General features: G+C 36.6%; 1 protein-coding gene across 2 annotated transcripts in view; it reads left to right on the forward strand.

Annotated features, from left to right (window-relative positions):
* AFG2A (AFG2 AAA ATPase homolog A) overlaps window positions 1–19849 on the forward strand; it is a 342950-nt gene that overhangs the window by 111818 nt on the left and 211283 nt on the right. For both annotated transcript variants that reach the window (XM_060012953.1, XM_060012954.1), the window contains exon 14: window positions 406–532. In XM_060012953.1, coding sequence (XP_059868936.1) covers window positions 406–532 — 127 coding nt within the window. The remainder of the gene's footprint in view (window positions 1–405; window positions 533–19849) is intronic.

Raw genomic sequence — 19849 nt, forward strand, 5'->3', positions numbered from 1 at the left:
TCCTCAATGGGAGAGGCCACAACAGTGAGAGGCCCGCGTACCGCAAAAAAAAAAAAAAAAAAAAAAAAAAAGAAAGAATGTAAATATCGATTAAGTTAAATAATTACGTATTTGATGAACTTTTAAAAATAATCTTATTTCTTACTTCCCAGATCTTTTATATTTGACACTCTTAGCATTTCATTATTGGAGAGAAAATAATCATGGTTGTTGATGGAGGAAAAGAAATGATTTAATATAGTTAGTTCTTGGATCTAATTCAACAAGTAATGAATTCTGAAGCATGCATTTTATGTTTTGAAAAAGACATAATGTTTCTTGTTATAGAATATACGATCTTTTTAAAATAGTAGAGTATTTGGGGATAGATAAAGAGATTTTTAAAACTGTATTTTTAAAAATCAGTTCATCAGGTGCTGGGAATGTAGCCGATCGTGTTTTGGCTCAGCTCTTGACAGAAATGGATGGCATTGAACAGTTAAAGGATGTGACAATCCTGGCAGCTACTAACCGTCCAGATAGGATAGACAAGGTAAGAAAGAAGCCAGTCTGGGCATTTTAAAATCAAGAACTGGATCGTTTGATTATGTTGGGGATTTTTGGGTTTTGGGTTTTTTTTTCTGTCAAATTACTTTCTAATCAGTTTGTCATTTAGAGGATACTGAAAGATTAAACTAAAGGAAAAGAGAACTGAGAAAAGAATTTGTTTATGTTTTTATTACTTATGTTTGGTATTAATGAAACTATTTTGTAACCCCTTGAGTTTTCCCTCCCCCATTGTTGCATTAAATTCTTAGTGTATTTCCCTAGAGTATTTAAGTTCTGAAATTCTTTTTGTGTTTCATCTTATTTTGAGAACTTTTTAACATTTTCATTCATTTTAAGGTAAGCTTCCGGCTATTTACTACTAGTTAGACTCAAGTTATTTTCAACAACTTTCTAGAAGTCCTGGCCTCTCAGTTGCTTTCAGAGTAATTAGAATAAAAATGACAGTGGATTTTATTTCTCTTAAGAAGTTACTTAGGCTTAAATTAAGCTACATAGGTGCAAAATTAACACTTTCAAGCTATTGCTACCACTACTTTTCCCCAAGTCATATTTTAATAAATGAGTTCACTTAACTTTTAAGTGCCTAATTTATACTTAATGATCTAAACTGAGAGTAAAAATTTACTCCCAGGGCGTGAACCAGTTTCTCTTTTTTTTGTTGCTGTTATTGCCTCATGTCCATGACCTTATGAGCTCCTCCCTCCCTGTGCACATATATACAAACTTTCGGTTTTAACAATGGGATTTTGAAAGAAATCATCTTTTTGAAGATATGAAAAGAGGTTTTATGTGGGAAGGTATTTTGCTGTGTGATAAAGTCCCTTGGTCAAATGCAGGTAAGAAAGCTTTGAACCTTAATAAGTTAAATTGTGCCCTTTCTGCTGCAGTGTTTTACAAGAAGCTAGGTAAGTTATGAGCATTTGTAGGACCTGGGTTGGTGCCCAGACATCTCTGATGTCTATAAAAAAGATAGAATTGTGTCTTGACAAGAATTACAGAAAGTGCTGAAAGAGACCGTAAAGATTACCTAATCCCACCTTTTGGTTTCAGTGAATCCAAGAATCATCTTTATCCAGGTAAATATACATTGTATTTTTATGACATTTGTCTCCTGGTTACCCCATGGCTAATGAGCTCTAAAATTTCTTAGGTTTTTTTCCTCTACAGTGTCTAATCTAATAGTGGCCTTCTTTGGTTTGTTAATATTGTATGTCTTTGATGTTAGACACATGTCTTGAAGTAGGACTTTGGGCTTATAGTAAACCTTTTGGGTTCTTCTAAATCAAGCTGTATGATTTAGCTTGTTTAGTGCTTGTATTAATTTTGTCTTGCTGTGTAACAGATTACCTCGAATTTAACAGCTTCACACAATACTCGTTTATTAGTGTTTCTGTACGTAGGTCAAAATCTGGGCGTGGCATGATGGAGTTGTCTGCTCAGGGACTCAACAAGGTGTTGGCTGACCGTTATCAGGAGCTGCTTGCTATTCCTCTTCTAAGCTCACGTGATTGTGGCAGAATTCACTTCTTGTGACTATAGACCTAAGGACTGAATTTTCTTACTAGATGTCAGCTGGGGGCCACTCTCAGCTCCTAGAGACCCACATACGTGGTCCCTTCCATCTTCAAAGACAGCGATGGAGAATCTCCATCATATTTTATCCATCTTACGCTTTAAATTTCTATTGCTAGGAAAAGCCTAGTCTCTTTTGAAGTCTCACCTGATCAAGTTAGGCCCACCAAGGAAAATCTCTCTACTTTCAAGTCCGCTGGTTCAGGATCTTCATTACATTTGCAAAAGCCCTTCCCAATAGCACCTAGTCCAACATTTGATGGAATAACTGGGAGAAGGTGTGTGTCTAGCAGAGGACCAGAATCTTGTGGCTGAGCAAAATTCTTTCTACCACAGTGCTCTTCAGCTTCTTCCCCAACCCCTATGTGCGTTCTCTTCTGGGCACTAAGAACAACTTCCAGCTTTCACAGAGACCAACTTATCTTTGCCAGTCATTTGATTGGCTACAAACCTTCTCCTTTGAAATGTCCTTTTCTGTGGATTCTATCTTTTCTCAGATGGAGCATTTCTCCACCTTGCCTTGTCCAGATATATCTTTCTTCAAGTTATACATATACTCTCTCTTAAAATAGAAAAGGATAAATGAATTTAAACTTCTTTATTTTAAGGATACATTTTTCATGTTCTTTATATGTATGACACATAGTAAGCCTATTATTTAATACAGTAGAATTGTTGACTTACCTCTTTTGCTTACTTTTCCCTCTGTAAGAACTAGATTGAACCCCAACTGTTGTATTTTGCAGTAAGGTGAAATTTGTCCTAGGTTTTACCTATACCTGATACAAAAGACCCCAAGAAATTTTTAATATAAACCTAGAGATAATAAGTTATCTTGGGCCACTCTAAGGTTTTGGACCTTTTTTCAGCCTCATCTTAGGATACGTCAAAACCCCAAAGATAATGGTAGATGACTTCCATTCTTCCTGGGTTACTTTAGTCTGTGGATATCTTGGCTCTCTTGGAGAAAATGATTAACTGGATTTTGGGCAGAACTTGTCTCCGAAGGCGGGAGATTGAAGGGATGGAAGTGGTTCTTTTTTACATTTCTTTGTGCATTGTTTTAAATAGGTTTCTTACTTGCTAATAATATTTGCCTTAGAAGGCAGATGCTGTGTTTTATTATGTCAACTCATAAGTGACAGTCTCCAATATCACAGTTTGAGAAATTAAAGTTTGGAAAATATCTTGCCAAAATTCTAGTCGTATTTTTGATCCTTTATAACATGTTACCTTTAATACCTTGTTTCTCAAACCACCTAATTGTCCAAAATAAGTGTTTTAAGTACCAATATTATTACACACTGGTAACATCTTTTGACTGATTAACCTTTGCTTCAGGAGGCTTCAGAGAGAAGTGCAAACATATACAAACACACACATATATATGTGTATTTATATATATGCTTGTATGTTTGTGTATATGCATGCATCATATATATACACACATGTTCATATATATACACACATGTACATACATTGATTAGTTTTAAAAATTAGGAATCCAACTTTTTTTTAACCAGCTAATCTTGGATGAGCACACTTAAATTAAGATATTGAAAGTGTTTGTAATTAGATACAAAGACTCAATTTTCTAGGTCGGGATCTAAAGACCTTTTTAATTTACTATTCAAATTTTTCAAAATTTATAGTGTTTAATTTGTAATAGATGAAACAATATAATTATGACTGGCAGTAAAACATAAAATTGGTAAATGGAAAAAGTATTTTTAAGTGGTAAAGCAGTGCCTTCAAGATCATCAGATGATATGCTATGCTTTCAAGTACAACTTTGAATTTAGTACATTGAACCATGGTCTAAATTCTGCATATGTCTGTAATGGTACAAAAAAACACTACTTTAAATAATCAGTGATTTTTGTAAAAAATATTTTAATCGTTTTCTATTTCAGGTAGAATTCCATATTCATATGTAGTGTGAATTTTTTGTTAACTGTACTTCTGTTATTACTCAGATGGTATAAACTATATCAGAAGTATATTTTCTAGATTTTTTTCTCTGAATCTTACACAGCATTATTTGTGTATTGTTTAATAGCACTATAAAAAAAGTTTCAGCACATTTGTGATTAGAACATGGTGTTCAAACTGTGCGCTGAATGTGCCGTTAGAAACAAAGCAGTCTTAAGAGATGATTTTTTTTTTTTTAAAAAACTTCCTTTTATGAAATGAATAGACATAGTTTTCACCACCTGTCTTGTCTGGAGGAAATGGTAGTAGGAAGAGAATAGGCAACAGGAGAATTAAAGTAAATTTCCTGTGCTGATACTGAAAGGTAGAGATTTTGTTTTTGGCTTAAAACTGGAAAGAAAAAGGACTGTTCTAGTGTGAAAGAAATAATGCATTTAGCATTTAGTCTAACTTTGGCTACATTTAATTCAGGTGTTTGGCCTTGTAAATTAGCTAGCTTACTTTACAGTCCTTTTGCCTATTAACCCACAACCTCTATGTCATGATGACCTTAAGTTAGTATATTGGAACGGAGAGAATTCTTGGACTGTCAGAGGAGTGAAATTGATATCATTATGTGACCCGTATGTTGCACATTTTTCGTGTCTTTTTTGGACAATATTTCAGTTTCATATAGTCTGGGGAAACTAAAGCTGGAGCTTCCTGGGGCTTCAGCAAGGGAAGTGAGACACATAGCTCAAGAATCACATTATCCTACTTCCTGCTATGTCATATTTACATGTCAAACACAATAGCTGTAATGTAGCACACTAGGCTGAGTAAAGTGATTGCTTGGGGTCTCCAGTGGTATCCTGAAGTCTCCATAGACCTTTTACCCCCCTACCCTCCTCCTTCAGCTTATAGATAAGTGAAGAGAAGTTGCATCCTTAAGAGTCCATTTTGCATAAGAATGACAGGATATGAAGGACAGGTGAAGATTAATGAGATTGTGATGTCAAGTAGTTACATTGTCTTTAGGTTGATGATGGACTGGATTTCCACAGCATCAGGAGACTTCAGAGCAGCAAACAACTAAATTATTTTTGATGCCCAAATAATAGTTAAAAGCCTGAACTCTAGGAGTTTATATTATTTTTTGTTAGGCTATTGCTTACATAGCCCCTTTTAGAAGAGTATAGTGTTCAATCCATGGTATTTCATGTATTTATGTTGAATATTAAGGAAGAAATGATCATGTCTTCTTATCCTAGTGTTAAACAAGCTTCGAAATTGTTTAATTTTATGAATATTTTAAAATTGAGTCCCTTTGATTACTTTTAGTACTGATGCTTGGTATATAATAGGCTCTCAATAATGATTACTATTGTAATTATTATCTCTAGCCTGAAACCTGGTTTTCTTATAATAATAAATTTGTAAAATTTTAAAAATTCTGCTCTGAGACATCCATGGAACAGATTGCTCGATTTTTTGTAAGTTTTATAGAGGTCTTGAGTAATTCAGTGTTCAGAATTATTTTCTAACTTAGTATGTTTAACTCATGGAAGTTATAAACTGGCATTAATTTTCCTTCCAGTTTTTCTGGGAGATGAGTTGATGTGTTAAATATGACAGTATTTTTATTTCTTAAATACTATAAATTAAAAGTTGATTTTGATTGCTTTGTAACATGGAAAAAATTAGCATGTTTAGAAATGTCAGCAAATGAGAAGCTAAATATATGTAGCTTCCAATTTTAAATGAATTGTGTTCCAAAAATATCTTCAGACAGGTTAAAAATATGTTTGTGAATGGTTTTCCTCCCCACCCTTCCTAGTTATAAATTAAAAATCCCATTCATCTATTATTGCTGTTCTCAGCTAAGTCAGTACTAAAAAACAAGCTGCTTGATCTAAGAAACATTAAAAGTTTAAATGAATCATAATTCTTTACTTTCCTGTAAGTATTTAAGGAAGGGATGCTTATTGATCTTTTATATTTATCAAAATGATGTGGAGAGTCTTAGGGTGTTAGAAGGTGAGCCACAGTGTGGTCAGACTTGGGCTACTGCTTCCAAGGTCATCTTCCAATTTCAGCTTTACCATCATTTTACAGGACTGTTAGAAGTAGTTTTATTATTGTTGCTGAGTGTTTATGTGTTTCTTTTTTGTTTTTTAAAACGCCAAGTGTTTTCACCATATCTATTATGGTAGCAGCTGTAAGGGTTTCAGCTTCGGGAATGGGGTATTGGAATTTTTGGTCAGAGGTTGTATGCATATGTGGGTCATATTTCATTTAGAAGTTAAGATAAAGACTGTCTGTCCCAGAGGTCAGCAAACTGTGGCCTGTGAGCCAAATCTGACCCATAAACTGTTTTTCTACGTCCCATGAGCTAAGAATGGTTTTTACATACTTAAATGGTTGGACAGAAAAGATGATTTAGTGACATGTGAAAATGATGTGAAATTCAAATTTCGGGCCTCATAAATAAAGATTTATTGGTATATAGTTACACTAATTTTTGATGTATTGTCTGTGACTGCATTTGTACTACTGTAATAGAGTAGTTACAGTAGAGACCTATGGCCTATAAAGCCTAAATTATTTACCATTTAGACCTTTACAGAAAAAGCTTACTGACCATTGATCTATCCTTGTAAGCTTTTAGCAGTTTCCTAAAGTCTCTAATTTCTGTTGTTCACACATGAACCACAAAATGTTTCTAAAGATTGTTTAAATATATGTATTGCATAAATTTTCTGAAGATAAATTATATATAAGTCAATAATATCATGCTGAGCTTAAAATAAACCAATAGTAGTAGGAAGGCTGTATTAACTTCTTGTTCTTTAAAATACCTTCAATCTCTTCTTGAACACTTTTTAATACTTAATCTTTTAAAATACATTTTCTTGGACTAAATAATTATTTTTCCAACTGAATGACTTACCAAAATCCATAAATATAGAAATGAAGTTTTTTATTATATGAAAAAATAGCAAATATTTATTCATGGCACCTCAGTCTTATAGTTGCATTGGTTTTTTTGCTTTTTATAATTGTGAGTTGAATGCTCTCTGTAGTGTTTTTTATCATTGAGATTTTCAGGCTAGATATTTAAATTTTGAGGAGTTAAGAGTCTATGTTTATGCATTTGATAGTAAATAATATTTGATTATGTCACCGTGCAAATAGGAGTATGTTTAATCTTCTTTTAGAGAAAGAGTAATAACATAATAAAGTACATATTGTCCTTGATACACAAATTCTAAAAGAAATTAATTTTTTCAAGATTGGAGAGAACTTGGAAGGTGTGATAGTCTAGTTATCCTTCTGATGCATTGACCCTGTTATAAAATTTCTACCCCTCATTTCTCCATCCTTTGCTTACTCACCTATACTGATGGGGAACCTGTTAACTCATGAAATAGACCACTTCATCTTTGTCTCAGACTATTAGAAAGCTCTTTAGTCTACTGAACAAGCAGCTGTTTTTCTGCCTAAGGCTTCTACACACCAGCCTGATTCAACTCCAAAATGCTATAAAGAACAGTTTTTAATACCTCTTCTATGTGGTTCTTTATTTTTGAAAACTGTATTGTGTGTCTTATCTTTACATTCCATCTCACGAACCAATCATTCCTCCTCCGGGTTTGGCATCTTGTTTTATTTCATATGATACCCTTATTCCATCTTCAGCGTTCTTACCCTTTCCCCCCCCCCCCTTGAAATGTTGTCCATTTGTTCCTTTCTTTCTGAAATTGTGGTACCCACAAATGTATATACTATAATTAGTTTTTAGTGTGATCAGTGCAGAGCTGACTGAGACACTTAAGGCATTTAATCTGAATACTGTGCTTCAGCTAATGCATTCCAGGACTGTGTTAGTTTATTAGCCAGGTCAATCACACTGTGGACTGCTATTGAATTTAAAGTCATCAGGAGCAAAAGAAAAACAAAACTAAAATGTCCAGGTCTTTCCTTAGAGTCTTCTGCTAAGTAGTAGCTTCACTGCCTTGGGCTTATGCTAGTAATTTCATTTAAGCCTTAGAAGTTGAACTGTGGAACCCCCTGGCTCATGCCTGCTCCAGCTCCAGCCTTCCAGCCACGGTGGCCCCAACGTGTTATACCCCAGAATTCCCCTAGCCTGCACCCACTCCAGCTCCAGCTGGCCTGCCAAAGATGCATAGCACATTCAATCTACACAGGGGATGCTTCTACACAAGGTGATACCTTCAAGACCAGGAGAGGTAGCTATTTCACCTAATTCATAGAAACAAACAGAAAGTCAAAGCAAAATGAGGAGACAGGAATATATTCTAAAGAAAGAAAATGATACAACCCTGGGCAGAGTGGGGGAGGAGGGCTAATGAAAGGAAGATAAGTCATTTACCTGATAAAGAATTAAAAGTAATGGTCATAAAGATGCTTATTAACTTGGGACAAGAATGGAGGAACACAGTGAAAACTTCAACAAAGAGTTAGAAAATATAAGAAAGAGCCAACCAGAGCTGAAGAATACAGTAATTGAAATGAAAAATACACTAGAGGGAATCAACAACAGATTAGATAATACAGAAGAACAGATCAGTTATCTGAAATACAGAATAGTGGAAATCATCCAATCAGAACAGTAAAAAGGAAAAAGGATTTTTTAAAATGAGGATACTTTGAGAGACCTCTGGAACAACATCAAGCATACTAACATTTGCATTATAGGGTAAGAAGACATGATCATTTCTTCCTTAATAGTCAACACAAATGCATGAAATACCATGAATTGAGCACTGTACTCTTCTAACAAGCAATAGCCTAACAAAGAATAATGTAAACTCCTAGAGTTCGGGCTTTTAACTGTTATTTGGGTATCAAAAATAATTTAGTTGTTTGCTGCTCTAAAGTCTCCTGATGCTGTGGAAATCCAGGCCATCATCCATCTAAAGATGAACAGTTTCCTAACCTGGGAAAGGAAACAGATGTTCAGGTCCAGGAAGCACAGAGTCCCGAACAAGTTGAATCCAAAGAGATCTATACCAAGATACATCATAACTAAAATGGCAAAGGTTAATGATAATGAACATTTTAAAGGCAGCAAGAGAAAAACAACTACAGTTGACCTTTGAACAATGCAGGTTTTAGCTGCAAGGGTCCACTTACACGCAGATATTTTCTAATAGTAAATACAACAGAATTATATGGTCTGTCCTTGGTCGAATCCATGGATGTGGAGGAACCATGCATACTGAGGGCTGAGTATAAGTTATACACAAATTAACCCCCATGATGTTCAAGAGTCAATATATAGTCATAAGACCATCAGCTGATTTTTCAGCAGGCACTTTGCAGGCCAGAAGGGAGTGGTGTGATATGTTAAAAGTGCTGAGAGGAAAAAACTTAGAACCCAAGAATACTGTACCCAGCAAAGTTACCATTTACAAATGAAGGAGAAATAAAGAGCTTTGCAGACAAGCAGAAACTCAAGGAGTTAATCACCACTAAAATGGCCTTACAAGAAATGCTAAAGGGGCTTCTTTAAGCAGAAAACAAAAGGTCATAACTAGAAATAAGAAAATATATGAAAGAAAAAAATCTCACTGGTAAAGGCAAGCATATGCCAAATGCAGTGTGTCAGCCACTTTAAAAGCTAGTATGAAGGTTAAAAGAAAAAAGTAGTAAATTCAACTATAACTATAGTGAGTAGTTATCAGATACACAAAATTAAAAGCTGCAGATATGACATCAGAAACATAAAACATGGTGGGGGGAGTTAAAATGTAGTGCTTTTAGGATGAATTTGACTTACGTGACTATCAGCTTCAAACAAACAGCTGTATAAATAGGCTGTTATAAATGAACCTCATGGTAACCACAAATCAGAACCCTACAGTAGATACATAAAAAATAAAGAGAAAAGAAATCAAACATTATCACACCACAAGGCAAGAGACCAAGAGAAGACAGATACAGAGAAGAACTACAAAAACAACTAGAAAACAATTAAAATGTCAGTAAGTACATACAATCACTTTAATGTAAATGGGCTAAACACTCCAATCAAAACACATACGGTGGCTGAATTAAAAAAAAAAAATGATGCCACCCCTATGCTGCCTACAAGAGACTCACTTCAGATCTAACGACACACACAGACTGAAATTATAAGGATAGAAGAAGGTATTCCATGCAAATGGAAACAGAGAGAAAGCTGGGGTAGCAATAGATGTATCAGACAAAATAGACTTTAAAACAAAGATCCTAACAAAGGACAAAGATGGGCATTACAAAGTGAAAAAAGGGTCAATCTAAGAAGATACATTTGTAAATATTTAGGTACCCACCATAGGAGCATCTAAATATGTAAAGGAAATATTACTAGACATAAAGGGAGAAATTGATGGTAATACAATAACAGTAGGGGTCTTTAATACCCCACTTACATCAACAGATAGATCATCCAGGCAGAAAAATCAATAAGGACACAGTGGCCTTAAATGGCACATTAAAAAATATTAAATTAATCGACATATACACAACATTCCATCAAAAACATCAGAATACACATTCAAGTGTGCATGGAACATTCACCAGAATAGATCACATGTTAGACCACGAAACAAGTCTTAATAAATTTAAGGAAGGGGACCTTCAAGATGGTGGAAGAGTAAGACACGGAGATCAACTTCGTCCCCACAAATACATCAGAAATACATCTACATGTGGAACAACTTCTACAGAACACCTACTGAGCGATGGCAGAAGACCTCACACTTCCCAAAAGGCAAGAAAATCCCCACGTACCTGGGTAGGGCAAAAGAAGAAAAACAGAGACAAAAGAATAGGGATGGGACCTGCACCTCTCGGAGGGAGCTATGAAGGAGGAAAAGCTTCCACACACTAGGAAGCCCCTTCACTGGCAGAGATGGGGGGTGGGTGGGAGGAAGTTTTGGAGCCACAGAGGAGAGCGCAGCAACAGGGGTGCAGAGGGCAAAGCAGAAAGATTCCCTCACAGAGGATCGGTGCTGACCAGCACTCACCAGCCTGAGAGGCTTGTCTGCTCACCTGCTGGGGCAGGTGTGGGCTGGCAGCTGAGGCTCGGGCTTTGGAGGTCAGACCCCAGGGAGAGAACTGGGGTTGGCTGCATGAAGACAGCCTGAAGGGGGCTAGCACCACAGCTAGCCGGGAGGGAGTCCAGGAAAAACTCTGGACCTGCCGAAGAGTCAAGAGACCATTGTTTCGGGGTGTGTGAGGAGATGAGATTCCTTCCCTGTGTGCCCACAGAAGGCAGAGCACCACCTAAGCAAGCTCCAGAGATGGGCACGAGCTGCAGCTATCAGCTCAGACCCCAGAGATGGGCATAGAATGCTAAAGACTGCTGCTACCAAGCATCCTGTGTGCAAGCACAGGTCATTACCCACACACCCCCGCCCCCCACCCCCGGGAGCCTGTGCAGCACGCCACTGCCAGGGTCCCGAGATCCAGGGACAACTTCCCTGGGAGAGCACAGGCACGCCTCAGGCTGTTGCAGTGTCATGCCGGCCTCTGCTGCTGCAGGCCCGCCCCACATCCCAATTATGATTACCATACCCCTCCTTCTCCCCGGCCTGAGAGAGCAAGAGAGCCCTAATCAGCTGCTGCTTTAACCCCTTCCTGTCTGGGCGGAACCACATGCCTGAGGGCGACCTACATGCAGAGGCGGGACCAAATCCAAAGCTGAACCCCAGGAGCTGTGTGAACAAATAAGGGAAAGGGAAATATTTCCGTGCTGCCTCAGGAGCAGCAGATTAAATCCTTACAGTCAACTTGATAAACCCTGCATCTGTGGATACTTGAATAGACAACCAATGTTCCCAAAATGGAGGCAGTGGACTTTGGGAGCAACTGTAGACTTGGGGTTTGCTGTCTGCGACTGATTTGTTTCTGATTTTTTATCTTAGTTTAGTTTTTAGTGCTTGATACCATTGGTGGATATGTTTATTGGTTTGGTGGTTCTCTTTCTTTCTTTCTTTCTTTCTTTCTTTCTTTCTTTCTTTCTTCTTTCTTCCTTCCTTCCTTCCTTTCTTCCTTCCTTCTTTCTGTTATAAAATTTTATTAATTTTATTAATTTATTTATTTTAACTTAAAAATTTTTTTTTTCTTCCTTTTTGTTCTTCTGAGCTGTGTGGCTGACAGGGTCCTGGTGCTCCGTCCAGGTGTCAGACCTGAGCCTCTGAGCTGGGAGAGCCAAGTTCAGGCCACTGGTCCACCAGATACCTCCCAGCTCCACGTAATACCAAACAGCGAAAGCTCTCCCAGAGATCTCCATCTCAACGCTAAGACCCAACTCCACCCAATGTCCAGCAAGCTCTACTGCTGGACGCGCCATGCCAAACAACTAGCAAGACAGGAACACAACCCCACCCATTAGCAGAGAGGTTGCCTGAAATCGTACTAAGTTCACAGACACCCCAAACACACCACTGGACACGGCCCTGCCCACCAGAAAGACAAGATCTGGTCCCACCCACCAGAACACATGCACCAGTCCCCTCCATCAGGAAGCCTACACACGCCCCTGAACCAGTCTCACCCACTGAGACCAAAAACAGACAGGAACTATGAACGTGTGGCCTGCAAAAAGGAGACCACAACACAGCAAGTTAAACAAAACGAGAAGACAGAGAAATATGCAGCAGATGAAGGAGCAAGGTAAAAACCCACCAGAACAAATAAATGAAGAGGAAATAGGCAGTCTACCTGAAAAGGAATTCAGAGTAATGATAGTAAATATGATCCAAAATCTTGGAAATAGAATGGAGAAAATACAAGAAATGCTTAACAAGGACCTAGAAGCACTAAAGAGCAAACAAACAAACAATGCTGAATGACACAATAAATGAAATTTAAAATTCTCTAGAAGGATTCAATAGCAGAATAACTGAGGCAGAAGAATGGATAACTGACCTGGAAGATAAAATAGTGGAAGTAACTGCCACAGAGCAGAATAAAGAAAAAAGAATGGAAAGACTTGAGGACAGTCTCAGAGACCTCTGGGACAACATTAAACACACCAACATTCGAATAGTAGGGGCCCCAGGAGAAGAAGAGAAAAAGAAAGGGATTGAGAAAATATTTGAAGAGATTGTAGTTGAAAACTTCCCTAACATGGAAAAGGAAATAGTCAATCAAGTCTAGGAAGCACAGAGAATCCCATACAGGGTAAATCCAAGGAGAAACATGCCAAAACACATATTAATCAAACTACCAAAAATTAAATACAAAGAAAAAATATTAAAAGCAGCAAGGGAAAGGCAACAAATAACATACAAGGCAATCCCCATAAGGTTAACAGCTGATCTTTCAGCAGAAACTCTCTGCAAGCCAGAAGGGAGTGGTAGGACATATTTAAACTGATGAAAGGGAATAACGTACAACCAAGATTACTCTACCCAGCAAGGATCTCATTCAGATTTGACAGAGAAATTAAAATGTTTACAGACAAGCAAAAGTTAAGAGAATTCAGCACCACCAAACCAGCTTTACAACAAATGCTAAAAGACCTTCTGTAGGTGAGAAACACAAGAGAAGGAAAAGACCTACAAAAACAAACCCAAAAAGGTTAAGAAAATGCTAATAGGAACATACATATTGATAAGTGTCTTAAATGTAAATGGATTAAATGCTCCAACCAAAAGACATAGATTGACTGCATGGATACTAAAGCAAGACCCTTATATATGCTGTCTACAAGAGACCCACTTCAGACCTAGGGACACATACACACTGAAAGGGGATGGAAAAAGATATTCCATGCAAACGGAAATCAAAAGAAAGCTGGAGTACCAATCCTCATATCAGACAAAATAGACTTTAAAATAAAGGCTATTACAAGAGACAAAGAAGGGCACTACATAATGATCAAGGGATCAATCCAAGAGGAAGATATAACACTTGTAAATATTTATGCACCCAACATAGGAACACCTCAATACATAAGGCAGATGCTAACAGCTGTAAAAGTGGAAATCGACAGTAATAATAGTATGGGACTTTAGCACCCAACTTTCACCAATGGACAGATCATCCAAAATGAAAATGAATAAGGAAACACAAGCTGTAATGACACACTAGACAAGCTGGACTTAATTGACATTTATAGGACATTCCATCCAAAAACAACAGAATACACTTTCTTCTCAAGTGCTCATAAAACATTCTCCAGGATAGATCATATCTTGGGTCAGAAATCAAGCCTCAGTAAATTTAAGAAAATTGAATTCGTATCAAGTATCTTTTAGACCACAATACTTTGAGGCTAGATATCAATTACAGGAAAAAACTGTAAGAAATACAAACACATGGAGGCTAACAATACGCTACTAAATAACCAAGACATCACTGACGATATCAAAGAGGAAATCAAAAAATACCAAGAAACAAATGACAGTGAAAACACGACCACCCAAAGCCTATGGGATGCAGCAAAAACAATTCTAAGAAGGAAGTTTACAGCAATACAATCCTATCTCAGGAAACAAGAAAAATCTCAAATAAATAATCTGACTTTACACCTAAAGCAGTTACAGAAAGAAGAACAAAAACAACCCAAAGTTAGCAGAAGGAAAGAAATCATAAAGATCAGATCAGAAATAAATGGAAAAGAAATGAAGAAAACAGTAGCAGAGATCAATAAAACTAAAAGCTGGTTCTTTGAGAAGATAAACAAAATTGATAAACCATTAGCCAGACTCATCAAGAAAAAAAGGGAGAAGACTCAAATCTATAGAATTAGAAATGAAAACGGAGAAGTAACAACTGTCACTGCAGAAATACAAACGATCATGAGAGATTACTACTAGCAACTCTATGCCAATAAAATGGACAACCTGGAAGAAATGGACAAATACTTAGAAAAGCACAACCTTCTGAGACTGAACCAGGAAGAAATAGAAAATATGAACAGACCAATCACAAGCACTGAAATTGAGACTGTGATTAAAAATCTTCCAAGAAACAAAAGCCCAGGACCAGATGGCTTCACAGGCGAATTCTATCAAACATTTAGAGAAGAGATAACACCTATCCTTCTCAAACTCTTCCAAAATATAGCAGAGGGAGAAACACTCCCAAACTCATTCTACGAGGCCACCATCACCCTGATACCAAAACCAGACAAAGATGTCACAAAGAAAGAAAACTACAGGCCAATATCACTGATGGACATAGATGCAAAAATCCTCAACAAAATACTAGCAAACAGAATGCGACAGCACATTAAAAGGATCATACACCATGATCAAGTGGGGTTTATCCCAGGAATGCAAGGATTCTTCAATATACACAACTCAATCAACGTGATACATCATTTTAACAAATTGAAGGTAAAAACCATATGATCATCTCAGTAGATGCAGAAAAAGTTTCTGACAAAATTCAACACCCATTTGTGATAAAGACTCTTCAGAAAGTAGGCATAGAGGGAACTTACCTAACATAATAAAGGCCATATATGACAAACCCACAGCCAACATCATTCTCAGTGGTGAAAAACTGAAACCGTTTTCTCTAAGATCAGGAGCACGACGAGGTTGCCCACTCTCACCACTATTATTCAACATAGTTTTGGAAGTTTTGGCCATGACAATCAGAGAAATAAAAGAAAAAAAAGGAATCCAAATCAGAAAAGAAGAAGTAAAACTGTCACTGTTTGCAGATAATATGATATTATACATAGAGAATCCTAAAGATGCTACCAGAAAATGAATTTGGTAAAGTAGCAGCATACAAAATTAGTGCACAGAAATCTCTTGCATTCCTATACACTAACAATGAAAAATCTGAAAGAGAAATTAAGGAAACACTTCCATTTACCATTACAACAAAAATAATAAAATACCTAGGAATAAACCTACAGAAGGAGACACAATACCTGTATGCAGAAAACTGTAGGACACTGATGAAAAAAATCAAAGACAATACAGACAGATGGAGTGATATACCATGTTCTTGGATTGGAAGAATCAACATTGTGAAAATGAATATACTACCCAAAGCAATCTAAAGATTCAGTGCAATCCCTATCAAACTACCAAGGGCATTTTTCACAGAGCTAGACAAAAAATTTCACAATTTGTATAGAAATACAAAAGACCACGAATAGCCAGAGCAATCTTGAGAAAGAACAACGGAGCTGGAGGAATCAGGCTCCCTGACTTCAGACTATACTACAAAGCTACAGTATTCAAGACAGTATGGTACTGGCACAAAAACAGAAATATAGATCGATGGAATGGGATAGAAAGCCCAGAGATAAACCCATGCAGATATGGTCACCTTCTCTTTGACAAAGGAGGCAAGAATATACAATGGAGAAATGACAGCCTCTTCAATAAGTGGTGCTGGGAAAAGTGGACAGCTACATGTAAAAAAATGAAATTAGAACACTTCCTAACACCATACACAAAAATAAACTCAAAATGGATTAAAGACCTAAATATAAGGCCAGACACTGTAAAACTCTTAGAGGAAAACATAGGCAGAGCACTCTGACATAAATCACAGCAAGATCCTTTTTGACCCACCTTGTAGAGAAATGGAAATAAAAACAAAAATAAACAAATGAGACCTAATGAAACTTAAAAGATTTTGCACAACAATGGAAACCATAAACAAGACAAAAAGACAACCCTCAGAATATTTGCAAATGAAGAAATATTTGCAAATGAGAAAATATTTGCAAATGAAGCAATGAAAAAAGGATTAATTTCCAAAATATACAAGCAGCTCATGCAGCTCAATATCAAAAAAGCAAACAACCCAATCCAAAAATGGGCAGAAGACCTACATAGACATTTCTCCAAAGCAGATACAGATTGGCATCAAACACATGAAAGGATGCTCAACATCACTAATCATTAGAGAAATGCAGACCAAAACCACAATTAGGTATCACCTCACATCAGTTAGAATGGCCATCATCAGAAAATGTACATAGAATAAATGCTGGAGAGGGTGTGGAAAAAAGGGAACCCTCTTGCACTGTTGGTGGGAATATAAATTGATAGAGTATGGAGAAGAGTATGGAGGTTCCTTAAAAAACTAAAAATAAATCCACCATATAACCCAGCAATCCCACTATTGGGTATATACCCGGAGAATCCATAATTCCAAAAGATGCATGCACCCCAGTGTTCACTGTAGCACTGTTTACAATAGCCAGGACATGGATGCAACCTATGTGTCCACTGGCCGATGAATGGATAAAGATGATGTGGCACATATATACAGTGGAATATTACTCAGCCATAAGAAGAAACAAAATTGAGTTGTTTGTAGTGAGGTGGTGGATGCACCTAAAGTCTGTCATACAGAGTGAAGTAGTCAGAAAGAGAAAACCAAATACTGTATGCTAACACATATGTATGGAATGTAAAAAAAAATGGTTCTGATGAACCTAGAGGCAGGACAGGAATAAAGATGTAGATGTAGGGAATGGATTTGAGGACACAGGGAGGGGGAAGTGTAAGCTAGGATGAAGTGAGAGAGTGGCATTGACGTATATACACTACCAAATGTAAAATAGATAGCTAGTGGGACGCAGCTTCATAGCACAGGGAGATCAGCTTGGTGCTTTGTGACCACCTAGAGGGGTAGAATAGGGAGGGTGGGAAGCAGGCAAGAGGGAGGGGATCTATGTATACATATAGCTGATACACTTTTTTAAACAGCAGAAACTAACAACATTTTATAGCAATTATACACCAATAAAGATGTTAGCAAATTAAAAAATGAATAAATTTACGAAGATTAATATCATATGAAGCATCTTTTCCGAGCACAACAGTATGAAACCAGAAATGAATTACAGGAGAACTGGAGAAAATACAGACACATGGAGAACTGAACAACATGCTACTAAGCAACAAATGGGTCAATGAAGAAATCAAGGAGGAAATGAAAAAATAACCTTGAGAGAAATGAAAATAGAAACACAACTTTACAAAATCTGTTGGACTCAGCAAATGTAGTCTAAGATGCAAGTTTATAGCAATACAAGCCTACCTCAAGAAACACGAAAAATCTCTATCTTTACACCCAAAGGAACGAGAAAAAGACAAAGCACACAGTTAGTAGAAAGAAGGAAGTAATAAAGATCAGGGCAGAAATAAATGAAGTAGAGACTTAAAAAACATTAGAAAAGATCAATGAAACCAAGAGCTATTTTTCTGGAAAAATAAACTTCCCAAACCTTTAGCTAGAATCATTATGAAAGAAAGAGGGTCCAAATAAATAAAACTAGATATGAAAGAGAACTTACAGCTAGTACCATGGAAATACAAAAAGTCATAAAAAATTGCTACAATTACACTACAAGAAATTGGACACCCCAGAGGAAACAGACAAATTCATAGAAACATGTAATCTTCAAAGGTTTAGACAGGAAGAAATAAAAAATCTGAATGGACCGATTAGTAGTAAAGAACTTGAAACTTTAATTGAAAAATCCCCAACAAACAAAAGTCTAGGATCAGATGGCTTCATGGGTGAATTCTATCAAACATTTAAAGGAGAAATAATAGTATCCTTAAAGTATTCCAGAATAATTGAAGAGGAAGGAATGCTCTTAAACTCATTCCACAAGGTCAGCATTAATTACCCTGATACCAAAACCAAAGACACAACAAAAAAAGAAAATTACAGATCAACATCCATGGTAAACATAAATGCAAAAATTCTGAATAAAATATTGACAAACCAAATTCAGCAACACATTAAAAGGAACGTACACATTGATCAAGTGGGATGCATTCCAGGGATTCAAGGATGGTTCAGTATCTGCAAGTCAGTCAAAATAGTATACCATATTAGCAAAACAAATGATAAAATCATGTGATCATCTCAGTAGGTGCAGAAAAAGTGTTTGGCGAAATTCTGTATCCATTCATTCATTATAATAGCTCTCAACAAAGTGGGTAGAGAGGGAACATATCTCAATATATAAAGACCATATATGGCACACCAAGAACTAACATCAGACTCAGTATTGAAAAGCTGAAAGGTCTTCCTCTAAGATCAGGAACCAGAGAAGGATGCCCAGTTGCCTCATCTATTCAACATAGTATTGGAAGTCATAGCCAGAGAATATTCAAGGAAAGGAAGTAAAAAGCATCCAAATTGGGAAGGAAGATGTTAAACTTTCAGCATTTGCAGATGACATGATATTGTATATAGAAAACCCCAAAGACTCCGCCAAAAATGTATTAGAGCTATAAATGAATTTAGTAAATTTGTAGGATACAAAATTAATATACCAATACCTGTTACATCTATACACTAACAAAAAGCTATCAGAAAGAGAAATTAAGAAAACAATTCCATTTACAGTTGCATCAAAAATAAAATACCTAGGAATTAATTTAACCATGGAGTGAAGATGTGTACTCCAAAAGTTATGACATTAATGAAGGAAATTAAATATGACCAAATGGAAAGATATACTGTGCTTATGGATTGGAAGAATCAGTATTGTTAAAATGTCCATACTACCCAAAGCAATCTACAGAGTCAGTGCAATCTCTTTTAGAGTTCCAGTGGCATTTTTCATAGAGCTTGAACAAATAATCCTCAAAAGTTGTATGGAACCACAAAGGATAGCCAAAGCAGTCTTGAGAGAAAAACAAAGTAGGAGGCAACATGCTTTTTGATTTCTAATTGTACTACAGAAATATAGTAATCAAAACAGTATGGTACTGGCACAGAAAGAGACATACAGATCAATGGAACAAAATAGAGAACCCAGAAATAAATCCATGCTTATATAGGCAATTAATCTATGTCAGTG

The sequence above is a fragment of the Delphinus delphis genome, chromosome 5 (genome assembly GCF_949987515.2).
Source record: "Delphinus delphis chromosome 5, mDelDel1.2, whole genome shotgun sequence".
NCBI lineage: Eukaryota > Metazoa > Chordata > Mammalia > Artiodactyla > Delphinidae > Delphinus > Delphinus delphis.